This window comes from Rhizoctonia solani, chromosome 9 (assembly GCF_016906535.1).
Source record: "Rhizoctonia solani chromosome 9, complete sequence".
Classification (NCBI taxonomy): domain Eukaryota; kingdom Fungi; phylum Basidiomycota; class Agaricomycetes; order Cantharellales; family Ceratobasidiaceae; genus Rhizoctonia; species Rhizoctonia solani.
Window position 1 is genome coordinate 1,672,776 of NC_057378.1, and position 15,930 is coordinate 1,688,705.

At 46.2% G+C, this 15,930-nt stretch overlaps 7 protein-coding genes across 7 annotated transcripts; 3 read left to right on the forward strand and 4 right to left on the reverse strand.

Annotated features, from left to right (window-relative positions):
* Positions 1-394: 394 nt before the first annotated feature.
* Positions 395-2,300, reverse strand: RhiXN_08044 (nitrosoguanidine resistance protein SNG1; the record flags this gene model as incomplete). Its single annotated transcript, XM_043327860.1, has 10 exons — positions 395-590; positions 641-706; positions 751-1,013; positions 1,071-1,137; positions 1,190-1,335; positions 1,392-1,549; positions 1,600-1,702; positions 1,762-1,876; positions 1,935-2,040; positions 2,096-2,300. The coding sequence occupies 10 exons, from the start codon at positions 2,298-2,300 to the stop codon at positions 395-397; spliced, it is 1,425 nt and encodes a 474-aa protein (XP_043183245.1).
* Positions 2,301-4,695: 2,395 nt separating this feature from the next.
* Positions 4,696-5,325, reverse strand: RhiXN_08045 (uncharacterized protein; the record flags this gene model as incomplete). Its single annotated transcript, XM_043327861.1, has 3 exons — positions 4,696-4,998; positions 5,052-5,141; positions 5,203-5,325. The coding sequence occupies 3 exons, from the start codon at positions 5,323-5,325 to the stop codon at positions 4,696-4,698; spliced, it is 516 nt and encodes a 171-aa protein (XP_043183246.1).
* Positions 5,326-6,214: 889 nt separating this feature from the next.
* On the reverse strand, positions 6,215-6,618 carry RhiXN_08046 (uncharacterized protein; the record flags this gene model as incomplete). Its single annotated transcript, XM_043327862.1, has 2 exons — positions 6,215-6,361; positions 6,415-6,618. 2 exons carry the CDS (start codon positions 6,616-6,618, stop codon positions 6,215-6,217), a joined length of 351 nt encoding a protein of 116 aa, XP_043183247.1.
* Positions 6,619-8,320: 1,702 nt separating this feature from the next.
* Positions 8,321-9,246, forward strand: RhiXN_08047 (Retrovirus-related Pol polyprotein from transposon TNT 1-94; the record flags this gene model as incomplete). Its single annotated transcript, XM_043327863.1, has 2 exons — positions 8,321-8,864; positions 8,915-9,246. 2 exons carry the CDS (start codon positions 8,321-8,323, stop codon positions 9,244-9,246), a joined length of 876 nt encoding a protein of 291 aa, XP_043183248.1.
* A 214-nt stretch (positions 9,247-9,460) lies between these two features.
* On the forward strand, positions 9,461-11,359 carry RhiXN_08048 (Retrovirus-related Pol polyprotein from transposon TNT 1-94; the record flags this gene model as incomplete). The annotated part of the gene is made up of 2 exons (XM_043327864.1): positions 9,461-9,581; positions 10,101-11,359. The coding sequence occupies 2 exons, from the start codon at positions 9,461-9,463 to the stop codon at positions 11,357-11,359; spliced, it is 1,380 nt and encodes a 459-aa protein (XP_043183249.1).
* A 300-nt stretch (positions 11,360-11,659) lies between these two features.
* Positions 11,660-12,403, forward strand: RhiXN_08049 (Retrovirus-related Pol polyprotein from transposon TNT 1-94; the record flags this gene model as incomplete). The annotated part of the gene is made up of 1 exon (XM_043327865.1): positions 11,660-12,403. One exon carries the CDS (start codon positions 11,660-11,662, stop codon positions 12,401-12,403), a length of 744 nt encoding a protein of 247 aa, XP_043183250.1.
* A 1,903-nt stretch (positions 12,404-14,306) lies between these two features.
* On the reverse strand, positions 14,307-15,285 carry RhiXN_08050 (uncharacterized protein; the record flags this gene model as incomplete). Its single annotated transcript, XM_043327866.1, has 3 exons — positions 14,307-14,756; positions 14,811-15,047; positions 15,103-15,285. 3 exons carry the CDS (start codon positions 15,283-15,285, stop codon positions 14,307-14,309), a joined length of 870 nt encoding a protein of 289 aa, XP_043183251.1.
* Between the last annotated feature and the right edge of the window lie 645 nt (positions 15,286-15,930).

Here is a 15,930-nt window from a genome sequence, read left to right on the forward strand (position 1 = left end):
GACAGCCACATCCGTCCCGACCGAACAAACAAATGACAACAGGCACTCGCCACTCGGCGCGCAGAGCCCCTCCCAGTCGGCAAAACTTTAAGCGATACCTACCAGCATACCGCAAACCGAGATTATATTCGTCAATTCTATAAAATAAAATCGATGTGCGCAGCCTGTATTTTAGTTACACTTATGATACTTGACAGTCCCCGATTGAGGTTGTCCTTTTATCGAACTTTATTGCACACCTCTTTAGTATGAATGAAATCCATTAAGCGGTAGCATACACTCCAAAGTTGGAGTTATAAAATGTCAAAATTACAAAAGCTCGAGATAACATAAAAACGAAAAAGTGTGCAGAACAAAACAAGTAAAGTGTCCAATCTTCTCTTTCGATACCCACCTACACCCGCTTCTCATTGTTTGCCTTCTCCTCAACCTGCTTCTTATGCTCGCTCACGTCTTTCCTCCGCATAAAAGTAGTGAATAGCGGGATAGTAATGCAGCTCAGCGCGATCCAACCAAGAAGCACGCCGGCGTTAAGGCCCAGGTGGTTCTTGGTGTTAAACAGGATGGTCCGAACGGCTTGGGAGTTGTTGCTATGTTCAATGTTAGTAAGAACCTGTAATCACAAGTAAGGAATACTTACAATACAGGGAAGGCATGCCCGTACTGGTAGAACGAGGGCTGAAGATCGAATGGTAGAGCCGTAACGCTGACGTTCGAAATAATCAATGGTAGCAAAAAGAAGCCATGAACCGAGGCGTCAAAATGGTGACCATGGCTTCAGTCGCTAATCCAAGTGCGGCCATGCCCATGTAGGTGTACGCGAAGTATAAGAAGAATCCACCTCCATATGTATACTTGGCGCCGAAAGGAGCACGGAAGGGGAGCGAAACCATAGCGAAAGAGAATGAGAGCGGGAAGTAAACGATAAGGGGGACAGCGATACGTAAAATCAGGTACGATCGGAGACGGAGGAATGGGCCAAGGATCCCACGAGCAGCGTCGTTGCTCATCGTCTGTGGATATCTTATGCTTTAGTCGAAATGAAATACAAGATATACACGATTGCTTACCAAAGTGAAAGCGAAGATACACAAGTAGATTTGTCCTACCATCGTCAAGGCGGTGGCTACCGGAGCACTATTTACTTGGTAATGAGAAGAAGAGTAAACGTAAACAAGAGATTTCTTACTTGAATGGACGCAAATTCTCGGTTGTCCACCATATACCCGAAGTCAGGGTTAACGGGGCCGAAGTCACGGCTTGTAGAGCTGTGGCGTTACCGGAGACAGAAGCAAGGTATGAAGAAGCTGACTGGGCGTTATATTGTTGTAGAATCTAGAAAGATGTGAGCAGGCAGGTACAAGTAGTGACAAATTGTAGCAACAACTAACCTGAGTAAGTGCCTGAGTTGTCAGCGGGTTGACATAAGTTCCGGTAGCCTGCTCGTTCCGCGCTTGCGCGTAGTAGAATGTGATCGCGGTCATTGGATTATAAGTCAAGTTTCCAACTGCGCGCGCGGTCGCCAGAGCGGCTGATGCTCCAGGGTTTACTAAAGTTTCAGTAAGTAACGTTCTGGGAATATGAGCATACATCACTCACTGACAACAGCCCCCCAAGCTTGCTCATCGACGATTGCCTCCCCGACGTTATCCACATGATCTCCGGGCACCTCAATCCATCCAAGATGTTGCTTCGTCCCGCTCTAATATCATATTCAGCCTCGTAACAAGTGAAAACAATATGACCCAATTGTAAACTCACTTGTGTAGTGGCCAGAAGTCCCTGAACGACGGTTCGTCCGACCTCTCCTCCGTCACGGTCTACGACCCACGTCTTGAGAGATGGCGCATGTGTATTCGAACGAGCCAGAGATCCCCTGCAAGAAGTTTAATATTAATCATTCCATTAACTGTTGGTTTTGATCAACTACATACCAATAGACTGGAAGGCATATCCACATGATGGTGACGGTCAAGGCGAGTGTGGCTAAGATGATCTTCATGTAAAGCTTTCTTAAGTGAGCGATCTTGGGGTCGAAAACTGAAATAGTTACAAGGTTAACGAGGTCGTGGTCAGTAGACAAATGATAACCCACTAGTATGCGCGAATTTTTCGGGAGCAGGTGGGCGGGAGCCAGGGCCTTCTGCAGGCCTCAAGTCATCCGTATTCTCAGCAGCCCGTTCTTCCCGCTCCTCGTCGCTCAGCGATGTACCCGTAGTCGACGTCGCTCCTGATAATCTGCTATTCCCGGTTAGTGGCTCGGGCTTGAGGGTTGGTGAAGGCGAGCGTGATGCCTGCATGATTGGAGCGGGGGAATTGGTTGTACTCCAAGTACAGTCTGAATCTGGCTGTTAAATACACTTGGCCCGCAGGTAGTGCGGGAATCATCAGGGGTAAATTATGCAACGTATCCCACCTCCGCTACGGCCTACTGAGATCAGCCCCGGATATCACCAAAGCAATCAATGCTCTCATCCAGCGCGCGGGAGTGACAATTAGATTTTGCGGCCCAACAGATCCTGGCGAAGGTTGGCTATGCCAGGGTCCCGGAGGTTGCTCTCAACCTCGGTTTCGACCCGTATATCACATGATCACCTGGTCCGGGCTAAAGACCCTATGTAACACCGAATTCTTGGCGCCTCACAGCATACACTATTTATAGGAACAAGGTTCAGGACTGTAAGGTCTGATTTTGAACTGACACAAGTAGGGCAAACCAATTTAGTACATTAACAAAACAAAGGCAACGTACAACCCATTCTCTACTCCCAATTCTCAATTGGATTGGGCTCCATTTGGCCTCAAACTCTGACTATAGGGCATAATAGTATGAAGGTTCCCTGGCACCACAACCTCATTTTTCCCAAGTCCATTATGGCGGCGATCATGCTGCCATAGCGTGAGATCCCAAATACTGTATTCCTGTACCGTCCTCTCAATGCTAGGCCAAGCAAAGACTGCAAAATCCGACAAACGTAATACGTAGAGTTCGTCAATCATAAAACTGGCCGATAGAGCACTTTCTTCGCTGATTCGACCACACACATTTTTCGACAACTAGAATCCGAACGGAATGCACCATGTTAAGAACAGCAGCAAGCTTTTTATAGCTGTCGAAAGCGACTATGCGGAGCCTCGTAACGTTAGAGCGAGCAAGGAACCTCTCAATTTCTCTCCCAAGCGTAAATTCCGAACCATCACCTCCCACTACAGCCATCCGTGGATTTCCGGTAGAGAAGCTAAGTGGTTTACTACCAGGGCCGATCCAGAGAAGGAGAAGTGAGATTTGGTCCCTCTTATACGACCTGAGTAAGAGCTCTTCGAGATTGGAGTAGATGACCAGTTCAACGAGAGAATTCATGGGCACGGGGTGCGTCATTTCAATATCAGTCTCAAAGATTCGAAGGCTGGAACTGGAATTTAGAATACAAACCAGGTTAGGCTAGGGAATATCCCGGCCTGTGCCGACCACAGAAAGTTCCACCAGACCACATTATAACTTGCTCAACCATTTTGGATGGAATTCGTTCGATCTGAATGCCGTCACTGAGCGCCAGAGAGCTTCTACGGTCTCCTTCGGTACACCAACAATTTCTCTATCGGCTACCTCTGATTGGGGAATGTTATAACTTTCGGGAATGTCGATGGGTAATCGTGTAAGTACGCTGGGGCACATTTTGCGAAGCAGGTAGAAAAAGCATGAAACCCAAAGGATCGACCAGTATGCAGAGGTTCATAATTTGCTCTCATTTCGAGAGTTCGCATACGAGGAACAACTGATGCATGTGCAAGGAAGGCAAGGAAGACAGGAGTCTGATCGGGTCTCATCGAGCCTAGTATGTGAAGTATCGACAGTATGAATATGTAATAGTGCTCGACCGCTTGTGTCATGTATGTTTTTGTGCACTCAGAAAGTTTTGCTACTCCAAATTGGTCTGGGACAAGGTCGACATGGGTCCACAAATCGGCTGTGCTAATCGCGACTTGCCGCCAGTGAGAACGAATAGGGGAAAGTACAATAGGACTTTCGTCGAACAATGACGGCGATTCACCGAGCGAGCTTAGTATTTTGGGGACATGGATACGTGTTATAAACAAGAGCGAAAATCCGAGACAGGATTTTGGTGGGTAAAGAATTGACTGGTCGTGGATTGGATAATTCAGTGAAATTATAGTTCTTGCTAACTAGAGGTTTGAAAGTCTTAAGCTCGCGATCGTTCTTATACAATTATATGATAGAATCTTCTTGAAGAACGTGGTCGGCCAATTCGGGACGAGTTCCCTCTAATCTAGCGTCAGGTAAATAGTAGGTTTTAATGCTAGTACAAGCCTTACGATAGTGGTCTCAAGCAGAGCTAAGTATATCTGCGGAAATCTCAAGTTCATCGGACATGTTAGTATCTTTGTGAAGCCTGGAGTCTGTAGGCTACAGATGTACACGTCGTGGTGATCTGGTTGGGCTGGTCCAGGGTATTAGTAGCCTCATTCGTAAGCAATGCACAAACAATATTCGGATATGGTGACATCGTGACTGCTGAAGTATAACAGAAAACGAAACAGTCCGCTAGAAGGAACCTCCCAACCAAATTATTGTCATAACAATAACGCAAATTTATTCAAAACACAAACGTGAGTAGACATACATAGGAAAATGGCAAAAACGTTTTTAAAAATACAGCGAACGCGAACCAGGGATCACTCGGCCACAATAAATGATACCAAAGCTTCAGGAATAATGACTGTATCCTTCATTTTCTGATACCCCTCGATCTTTTTCCCTCTTGTGAATGGATCCGCCAAGTTGCCCTTGGTAGGTACTTTTACGCCCTTCAGCATGAGTCCTGAACCGTTGACTACTGCTTTCAGACGTTGCGTCGAATCCATAATTTCCTGCACCCTAATCTTGTTCCCTCCAATCGCTCGAAGAGCGGTACTGCTATCTGAGCGAACTTTGACTGTGCCGATTTGCCCTCTCGCAATTAGGACCAGTGCGAGTAGCTCGAAAGCCACAGTTTCAGCCCAGTTGATGTCTCTCTTCCTTGTTTGCCAACCTTTCTTGAGAGAAATGTGATATAATCTTTTCCTATGAGTACGGCAATGCGAGTGCTGGAAGCATCTACCCAACACGCTGTTGGCTCATTCTTTAATTAATGATAGGTAAGCTGTTTTGACCGTGCATAGGTTATATGCACGAATATTTACCTGTTTCAAATCAGGCACGGGAAGGACAGCAGGAGCTTGGAACGAAGCATGGGATACCACCGAGGCACGAGACTTTAGCTCTGCTTCTCGAGCAGCTTTTGCTTGGCTACGAGTGAGAACCATCCCGATCTCCAAAGCAATTAATATGAAATAAATATAAGCTTATACTAGCAAAGCCAGCGTATGCGAGATCCAAATTGCTTAGCGGGGAAGTCACTTTGGAAAGAAGTTAAAAAGAAACTGAAAGCGCCAAATTCAGGCTGTAAATGTTTTTCGTTGATTCACACAGGTGTATTTTCTTCGGCCGACTCGAGCTTATATACCCAGGAATCACGAGTCTTGTGCACAGCCAAGGCGACCCGTTTTGCCACTTGTGTTCTCTAATACTATTCCCATATCATCGCATGATTCCATATTTAAACTCTTGCCAGTCAAGGCTGTTCACTAACTACACGTGATGGTGACGACATGACATAATGGACTAACATTTTCCTAATTCAGACACCCTAATTGTTCATTCTAACAGAGCCAGTGCCTCGATATGAGTTTCTATAGCTTGGTTTCCGAGGCTAAGCTTCTACACTCAAATAGTCAATAGTAAGCTCTTTATCTCTTGTTGCCTTCATCCTTGGAGCCGGGCTAAGTTGTCAACATCGAACATCATAATAAAAAAGTCCAAGTCTACACCGAATAACTTAGTCATCATATACAAAGGGCCGCAATGGGGGTGGGACCTTGATAGCTACGTGAAGCTCTACGTATCCTCCCAAAATCGGCCTACCACGAGAGGGTGCGTCCGCCAAGTTACTACTCCCACGTACCCATTCTACACTAGTAGTAAATGGCCAAAATCTTCGAGTGTTTTGGACCCGTTCATTGCACTCCCTGACCGATTTGACACTTGTTTTCCTCCCGCCCCATATTGCCAGACACTCTTTTGAATCGGAGTATATAACTACGTGACCAGAGTATTGGCACGCGAGTAATACTTGAATTAATAGCTCGAAGGCTATCATCTCGGTCCAAAAATTGTTGCGTCCAGGCGCTTGCCACCCTTCCCTGAGACGGAAGTCTTGTATGTGTTGCCAATGACTACTGCCACGAGGCCGTTCTTGGTGGACGCATCTACCCAACATTCCAGTACCTTAGGTCGACTGACCTGTCCGGAAATTGGTCAACTTCCACTACGAGTGTATTCATGTGATGACTAACCTCTGCGAACAATCGTAATTGTAGATCCATTCGATCCTGCACTAAGCCCAAGCTATTGATTTTCAGCGGGGTTGGGGATATTTTCTTGGCCTTTTTCGATTTATTCCTTTGTGGAATATTCAATGGCTGGGCGTACCGAGTATTAGCAATCAGCTGGGTTCTAATCGAAGACAAAGCATGTCGATTCAGGAGTGTCAAAGACATCGGCACTATGGTGTAGAATGTAGGGGCAAGGTAATGGAGAAAAGAAATAAGGCAGGAGGAGTTGGGGAGAGGGGCAGCAGTTGTGTTTAACGTTTTATAAAAACTTCGTTTCTTGATGACACCTCTAGAATGGTTGCTCACTCGGAAATAGGAATGCTGGATCCGTTTTAGTCGAAGACCTTTCCATAAGTTTGGATTTGAAGCTTGTGATCTCCCGATCGGTCAGAGAAATTTTAGTGTCGATCATGAAAACAGTCACCCAGGAAACATCCCTCTTAGGTAGGAGCTGCTAATGCTGGTTGATCACCTATGATGAATAGATAGAATGGAGCGTACGGATATTGCTTGGCCGTTGCTGCCTGTAGGCCTAGTCAATGATTGGCATCATACTTGCTCATGTTTTCATGTTGTAAGCAGCTGTCTCAATTCTTGGATCGCGTACTATAAAGGGAGCGCCCGCCACGTTCCTGCTCAAAATTCTGCATTGATCCTACTCAAGAATTTGTGTCGTGATCAGGGTGCATGTTTAGAAGAATATGTATAGGATAGTTGGGTCCATTCTATGCTCCATGAGCTGCTTATTGTGACATTCTTCCTTCACTACCGAATTTCTCTCCTTTAGAGGTTTCATGACGAATTTCTGCAGACACACAATGACGAGGAGCAGAAAAAGGAGGCACGTGACCGTCGCTTCACGCTGTGCAGGCTCGCGCTTGACCTCTCCGCCGTCTGGCCTACTCAAGAATTTGTGTCGTGATCAGGTGCATGTTTAGAAGAATATGTATAGGATAGTTGGGTCCATTCTATGCTCCATGAGCTGCTTATTGTGACATTCTTCCTTCACTACCGAATTTCTCTCCTTTAGAGGTTTCATGACGAATTTCTGTCCTTTAGAGGTTTCATGACGAAATTTCTGCAGACACACAATGACGAGGAGCAGAAAAAGGAGGCACGTGACCGTCGCTTCACGCTGTGCAGGCTCGCGCTTGACCTCCTCCGCCGTCTGGCCTTGCGCGCACCAAATCCCGGGGCAGCCTTTGCGTGTCATTATTACTCACCCATCAATATGAAAGCTCACAATAGGTAGCTTGGGCCGCCCACCCACGAGCTGGCGGAGGCTAAGTTGATGGGAATGTCTTATTATCAACTCATTATCGTTTGGTTATTCGCTGAATAACCTGGGAGAAAAGCAGCACTCTACACCCAGTAAGTTCATAACCACCCGTTGCTCCAGCTCTTCCTATGGAGAATATATCTAATAAATCAACGTTGATAGTGTTGAAATATCAGTCTCACGGAACCGTACATGTAATCCTTACGCATATATTACTTACGTTTGGATGTACGAGTATAAATGTGTTCTTTATTTTCGTGTACCTCAGTTCACTACCATATAGTAGAGCTGAGGTACGTATCATATCTTTCTATTCTGTTCATGTATGCTTATAATCCTGTAGATACAATATCGTTTAGGTACAGTATACACAACAGTTCACTACCATATAGTAGAGCTGAGATACAATATCGTTTAGCTCTACGTGTCTTTCAACAGGTTATGAGCCCCGCCGCACCTGACACTAAACCCGACGAAGAGACCAAACTCAACAAACAAATATATTATACTATGTCGAACGAGAACACATCTCAATAAAAAGACCTACGAAATTCCGTTGCTCAAGGACAATGGATCCAACTACACAGCATGGAAATTCAGCAGACAACGGTCCTTCGCATGCGAAAGTTACTCAGCATCGCTACGGGAGCTGAACCAGCACCATCGCACTTACCAGCGAAGAAGCAAAAGACAGCATCAAAGTGTCCCAACAGGCCGAAAAAATGGCGAAATGGAAGCAGCGGGACGACGAGGCATTCTCGCAAATCACCCTCATATGGAGGATGGTGTCATGAACGACATCGTCGACACAACATCGGCGAACAAAGCCTGGACGCGATTATCGAGCGCTGGGAAGGCAAGGGCATGCAATTGCTGTCCTTCCTATACCAACAATTAATGAGCACAAAAATCGAGGAAGAAGAGGACCTTACCACCGGGTTCAATTCGATAAAATCAACAGTCTCAAAAATCAAGACACTCGGAGAGTCCATCAGCGATTTCCTACTTGCTCAGATAATCATGAATGCGCTCCCACCGTCCTATGCAATCGTCAGCACGTCATCCAGACTCTACGCAGCAGGCACCATCACATCCAATGCCGTATGCGAAGCCGCGTTACAAGAGGAAGAACGTCGGCAAAAAGGTGGAGGGATTACTGCAATGTTTGCGCAATCGTCAAAGGGCAAATCTATGACAAGAAAATCAGCAAGGAACAACCCAAAAGGGAAGAAGAAGGACTTAGGTCCCCCTTGCGCCAACTGCTCAAAGCCTGGTCACACCAAGCAGGAATGCTGGGCAAAAGGCAGTGGAGCCAAAGGCACTGGTCCCCGGCAGAGACGGCAGAACTCAAAGCAGTCAAAGGACAAGTCCACAAGTCCCAAGCCAACACATCAAAAGGTGACTCCGCTAAGGTTGCCGTAACGGATAAATCAGGCAATTCCTCCGTAGGCCCCAAGATATATGCGCTCACCGTATCGGACAAATCGTCACATAACAAGAACCTGGCTACTTGATTTGGGTGCATCAAGACACATGACGCCAAATCGGCATTGGTTCTACACCTACCAGACGCTAACACCACCAATCCAAATTTGAGTGGGCAATGGGAACTTGATCCCTGCAATTGGCGTCGGCCGAGTTCATGTAACATTATACAACCGTCACGGCGTCAAAACTCCTGCGTTCATGAAGTCCGTGCTACACGTACCCAAATTAAATGCAAACTTAATGTCGGTCAAAGAACTCACCCAAGGAGGCACCAATGTGCTCTTCTGTAAATCATTTGGCGCAATTCTTGTAGGCAACCAAGGCAACGGGCCTGAAATAGGCTTTGCTAAAGAAACATCTGGTCAGCTATACAAAGTTAAATGCATCGTAAAACATACCAAGGTTGACACATACGGCTATTGTTGAGTCCAAAAGCATCAACAACAGGGACAATATCAATGCAGGCAAATTTGTTGCATATGCTGCTGGGAAAATTGCACACGCAGACTCAAGACCTGGCACAGACGATTGGGTCATATCAGCTACAAGTACGTTCTTGACATGTTTCGGAACGGCTCAGTACGCGGAATGGACATTGTAGGAAAGCGCTCACCTCCACAATCTCCATGCAAACCTTGCCTCAAAGGCAAACATGCACGTGCACCATTTGTTCCATCACAATCCACCTTGTCCGCAGTCCTTCAACTTATGCATAGCAATCTCCATGGCCCAGCTGCAGTCCAAGGAATTGGCGGGATTTGATTCTTTGCGATAACGATTGACAATAAGTTGCGCAAAATTTTTGTGCACCTACTAAAGTCAAAGGACAAATACCCAGCCCAATTTAAAGAGCTCAAAGCGTCAGTTGAAAACCTTACAGGTAATAAAATCAAAGTTTTGCGCACCAATGGAGGAGGTGAATACACCTCAAATGCCTTTGAAGACTGGCTACGCAGCAAGGGAATTGAACACCAAAAGACCAAGGCAAACTCGTTGAAAAGTAATGCCGTAGCCGAGCGCGCGATAAGGACGTTAAACAACTCCAAACAATGTATGCGCGCCAATGCCGACTTACCGGACAAATTCTGGGGCTACGCCATACTCCACGCGGCATACATATCAAACGTTACCCCAAAGACCTCTCTAAATGGTCAAACGCCCGAAGAGGTATTTTCAGGCCAAACTCCCAATGTAGCTCGACTTTGTATTTTTGGCTGCACGGCATGGGCAAGAATACCCAATAATAAGCGTACTTACCTGGACTTTGCACCAAATCAAAAGGCGCATTTACTTGTTCAACGAGAAACCGGAAAGATCCTAACCTCCCAAGACGTTGTATTTGATGAAGGAATTGGAAATTGTCATTGGGTAATACTAGAAACCTACAAGGACAACTCTAGCGCTGAAAACGAGCCAAAATCCAACGCTCACAACTCTAACACCAAAAACAAACCAAAGCCCAAGACTCACGACTCAAATGCCAAAACCAAACCAATGGAAAATCCACCAGCAGCAGAGCCGGTAACATTTCAACGCTCGACTCGACCCTCAAAACCTCCTCAACGGTACAGGGCAAATGTGGGCGCTGAAGATGCATGGTTAACGCATATAAACGCGATGGTAGAGGCATTTAACACTGCTCTAGCTGCTCCCCCAACAACCTTTGCCGAGGCGATGTCCTGCGTAGATGCTCAAATGTGGATGGGCGCTATGAACGAGGAGTACGACTTGATTACTAAGCACGGTGTGGGAAGACGAGTTGAGCAACCTATCGGAAGAAATGTGGTCAAATGCAAATGGGTTTTTGGGTACAAGATAGGTCCAAACAGCGAAATCCTACGGTATAAAGTCAGACTGGTTGCAAAAGGATACTCTCAGCGTCCAGGTATCGATTTTGAAGATACGTCCTCACCCGTTGCAAATTCCGACTCCACGCGTACACTCCTGGCCAAAGGTACGAGCAAAGATTACGACATAATTCAGCTCGATATCAAGACTGCCTTCTTACATGGCACAATTGAGGAGGAGATATACATGGAGCAGCCCGAAGGCTTTGAGGACGATCCCGTGAAATACGTTTGGCGGCTCAAGAAGGCACTATACGGCCTCAAGCAAGCAGCGCAAGCATTTTATTCTTGACTACGCGAAGTTCTCAAACAGATCGGGTTTACCCAATGCGACTCCGACCACGCCGTCTTTCATAGGCGAAATAAAAATAACATCGCATTTATTGTAGCTCACGTAGACGACATGCTATTAATCGGCAAACCTCGTACCTTTCTCGAGGAAATCAAGTCCGAAATGGCAAAAGTTTTCGAACTTGTCGATCTAGGAGAGCCGAAGATGTTTGTCGGAGTGTTGATTCATTGAGATTGCGATGCCGGAACCCTCAAAATATCGCAAGAACGATACATTGAAGAAGTCCTAAAAAGATTCAATATGAATGATTGTAAGCCGAGCGACACGCCTATGGCCGAATCGCCGAATCTACTGAAACTTGACTCACCGACTGTCAACCAAGCCCTATACCAGCGCGGCATTGGTTTGCTGATGTATGCTATGGTACAAACACGGCCCAACATCGCATATGCGACCGGCCTGTTGGCCCAGCACTCCGCAAACCCAGGGCACGAGCACTGGAATGCATTCAAGCGTACTCTGCGGTATTTAAAGGGCACAAAAGACCTCGGTATAGTTTACAAGAAGTCGAAAGGATTGGAACTCACCGGTTACGTCGATGCCGATTACGCAGGCAATCCAAACACCAGTCGATCGACTACCGGGTGGACTTTCATGATAGGCGGGGCGAGTATTGCATGGTCATCAAGAAAACAGCCGACGATCTCGCTATCGAGTACGGAGGCCGAATACGTTGCTGCCGCAAGTGCTACACGCGAGCTAATTTGGCTTCGCCAATTCTTATCAGAACTTGATTTACTCCCCAAAGGGCCGACAACTTTACTTACCAATAATCAATCGAGTATGGCTCTTGCGAAGAATCCGATCAATCACCAGAACACAAAGCATATCCAAATTAAACACCATTTTATTTGTGAGATGATCGAATTGAAGGAAGTTGACTTACAATACATCCCGACCAACGAGCAGGTGGCCGATATACTTACTAAGCCGCTCGGAAGAACCAAGTTCCCCGGCTTTGTTGCTGATATGGGCATGTCTTAATTTTCCTTTCGTCTCCGTTATCCTGAGTGGGCGTGTTGAAATATCAGTCTCACGGAACCGTACATGTAATCCTTACGCATATATTTACTTACGTTTGGATGTACGAGTATAAATGTGTTCTTTATCGATTTTCGTGTACCTCAGTTCACTACCATATAGTAGAGCTGAGGTACGTATCATATCTTTCTATTCTGTTCATGTATGCTTATAATCCTGTAGATACAATATCGTTTAGGTACAGTATACACAACAGTTCACTACCATATAGTAGAGCTGAGATACAATATCGTTTAGCTCTACGTGTCTTTCAACAGATAGATCATCCAATAAGTGGATTTTGGCGCATACATCCCATGCAACTCGAAGAGGAATGGGTGTTTGCTCTTATGTAATGGAAGTGATTCAGAAGTGGGGAATATCGCATCCACATTTAGGCAAAGTCCAGGTCAATTAATCACATACGTGTGTGCATACTCTATCGAATGAATTAACTAGTACATCATATGAGTTAACAATAAACTGCTCTAATCTAGTATAATTGTGGTATCTATGGACTATAGGAGATAGAGTTAAGATGATTAAAGGACGAATAGTCAGGCACATTAGTCCTGGTGGACAAGTGTCATCAGTATCTCAGAAAGCTCAATACGATGGCGAAACTCCTGAAACCCAGGCGAAGCAGGTTTGCCACGAGTAAACGGGTCCGCAATATTGCTTTCGCTGGCAACCCATTCAGATCGTATCTGAAATGGCCATAATGGTCGCTGAGCTTGAAGCCGTGCGCTAGATGCGGTAACAAGATTATCTCGGCTTTTTAGCCCGTGAAAAGCGCCAAGAGCAGCTTGTGAGTCAGAATAGACAGTAACAGTTCCCGAGAATCTTCGAGTAAGGAGTATGTGAAACAGTAATTCGAATGCAACTGATTCTGCCCAATGAATATTCCTCCCAGCGACCCCATCTTGAGGTTTGGTACGAAAAACTTTGTACTTGTTACCAATCACCACCGCTATAAGTTTATTCTTAATGGATGCATCAACCCAACATTTTAATGGTATATGCCGTTGATGCTGAAGTACCTCAGTAACAAGGCAGTCATTGGTTGAAAAATGACCCACTACTAGCGGCAACGTTGTGTGTGCCTTCAAAAGTTCAGCCCGCCTCCTTGAGATATAAGGCAGCAGAGCCGCCTGTCTTGACGAAACAAATCGTATCCCAGGGGTAGCGGTAGTTAAATACGTGGGTGAGGGTCGGTGTAGCCCAATGAAAGCACATCGTAGTAGACTACAAAACATGGTTAATTTGCTGGAGGCGGAGTGAGGAGAATGTAAAGAATTGTGCTTTGTTGTGTAACCTTTTATACTGTCAAAGCGTCTTTTCAGGATTTTGCTTCAACATACTAAATCAATACTGTTCGCTCCTGGTGATCCAAAGCGCCTAGCTCTTTTTGGTAATCACCCCCCACATACTGTTACATAAGCCAATAGATTTATGCGTTTCAGTCCAGCGGTGAACACTTTGATGCGTAAGTGGCATGTCGAAATGTGCTAAAAGCTGGGAGCAGAGCCCTCGCAAACTCAGTTCGTTTGGGCCGAATATCCATTGGGTGACTATGCAGACCGTCTTTCTTTGGGGAACAATAAAAGTTGCCACCCGCAGTGAATCAAAACTTCAATAGAGGTCATAGAGGGCATTTGCCCCACTCATCTCATTATATTTAATGTGATTGTGTATTTGGATAATTATCAAGTATCAGTTGCGAGAGGATAATGTACCAAGAGTAGCAATGGGGTGAGGTGTATCAGATTAAAGTCAATACACCTTCTAGGGATGTGGGGGATACAAATCAAAGAAAGGCGAACCTAGTCCTGTTATTAAAACATAAAAAAAAGTTCCTTTGAGAAATCTACAGAGCCTTCACGAACGGAACTAACGCATCGGGGACGGTGATATTGTCCCCCATCTCCTTGTATCCATTTACGACCTTCCCGCGGGTGAAGCCGTCCGCTACATTGGTCGTGCGAGACACTTTGACCCCTTTGATAGTAAACGTAGAGGCCTTGACAATGTCGCTAGTGCGGCGCACTGACTCCATAATCTCCGGGACTTTTACACGCTCGCCAGACATTGCACGGAGCGCTGCGGCGCTATCCGAGTTGACATGAACAACTCCACTCCGCCCTTGCTGGGCAAGGATCCTTGCCAGAAGCTCGAAGGCTGCTGTCTCTGCCCAGTTGACATCGCGAGACTTGGTCATCCATCCATTATTTAGTGCAAAGACTTTATAACAGTCACCGATCACGATGGCTATATGCGTGGGCGATGCATCAACCCAGCAAGGGATGGTTCCGGGTGACTAAAAGATCTTTTATAAGACTACGGTACGAATAATTATATCAGATAGACATACCTTGCAAGTGGCACCGGTGTCAGACGATCCGTTATTGCTTAGCTTGCGGGCTTTTGCCTCTGTTTCCTTGGCCACCTGGGATACCTTAGAGCGGGTCGGCTTGGTGGCTGCGGGCTTGGATGGTTTGAAAGTCATCGCACTAAATCCTTTCTGGATTTTTGCCTCGATACTGGCTTTGACGTCCTTTGCGGTAGAGGCTGCCTTGGTAACCTTCGGCGCCACCTTTGTATTTGTGTCCTGGATTGCGATGAGCCACTGGGCTTAGAGCTTGTATTCATACACCCTGACTTACCTCCGCAAACTTCAGACTAACCCTTCTCGGGGTTACTGCGACCTCAAGTTTACGTGGTGATGGCGAAAATAGGAGGGACTTGGTGGTGGTGGATGATTTGCGTCGAACAAATTGAACGAGACTAGGAGCGACGATTCGCTGGGAAACGACAGAAACAGAGCGAGAGAGACTCAAGAAATTCATGGTGGTAAGAGCTGAGATTGAATGCGTTTGGTGCTCTTCCTGGGTTGTGCATTGCTCCTATTTTATAGTCCTCGGATGCCCGTTAGTTGTAGCCACTCGTCGCGTGACTACAAGAAAAGCGCACAGAAGCACACATTTTGGCCCAATGAGGAACATTAAGGAGATTTGCGGCGCTCGTAGTAGATACATCGCTTTGGCGGACCGGGGCTCAGGAACAATGTCGCTTGTCCATCTAACAATAAGGGGACCCTGAAAGCATCGTCTTCGGGTGGCTAGTACCTGAGGCTGTGCCAGGAAAAGCAACGTGTTTACCCTGAATGTACGTGACATGAGCCACCCAGTTCGATATTCTCGAATACTTGGGCCACGTTAATCCGCCACACTAGCCTCTTTTAGCTCTGCTTTGGGTTGCCTCCCAGTAGCCGCTCATCCATTTCACTTCTTATCGGCATACCGAAGATCTTCGACAAATGTTACTTTGTGTTCGAGTCACAAATACCCTACGACGTCATGACATTGCTGCCGTTTGTTGAAATATTGATCAATGTTGACAGAAAGTTGGACCGGCTGTCTCACTGGGCGAGGGTTGCTGATTTTGATGTAGACTTATCCCTAGTCCAACTAAATATTCGGTCGCTCAAGCCA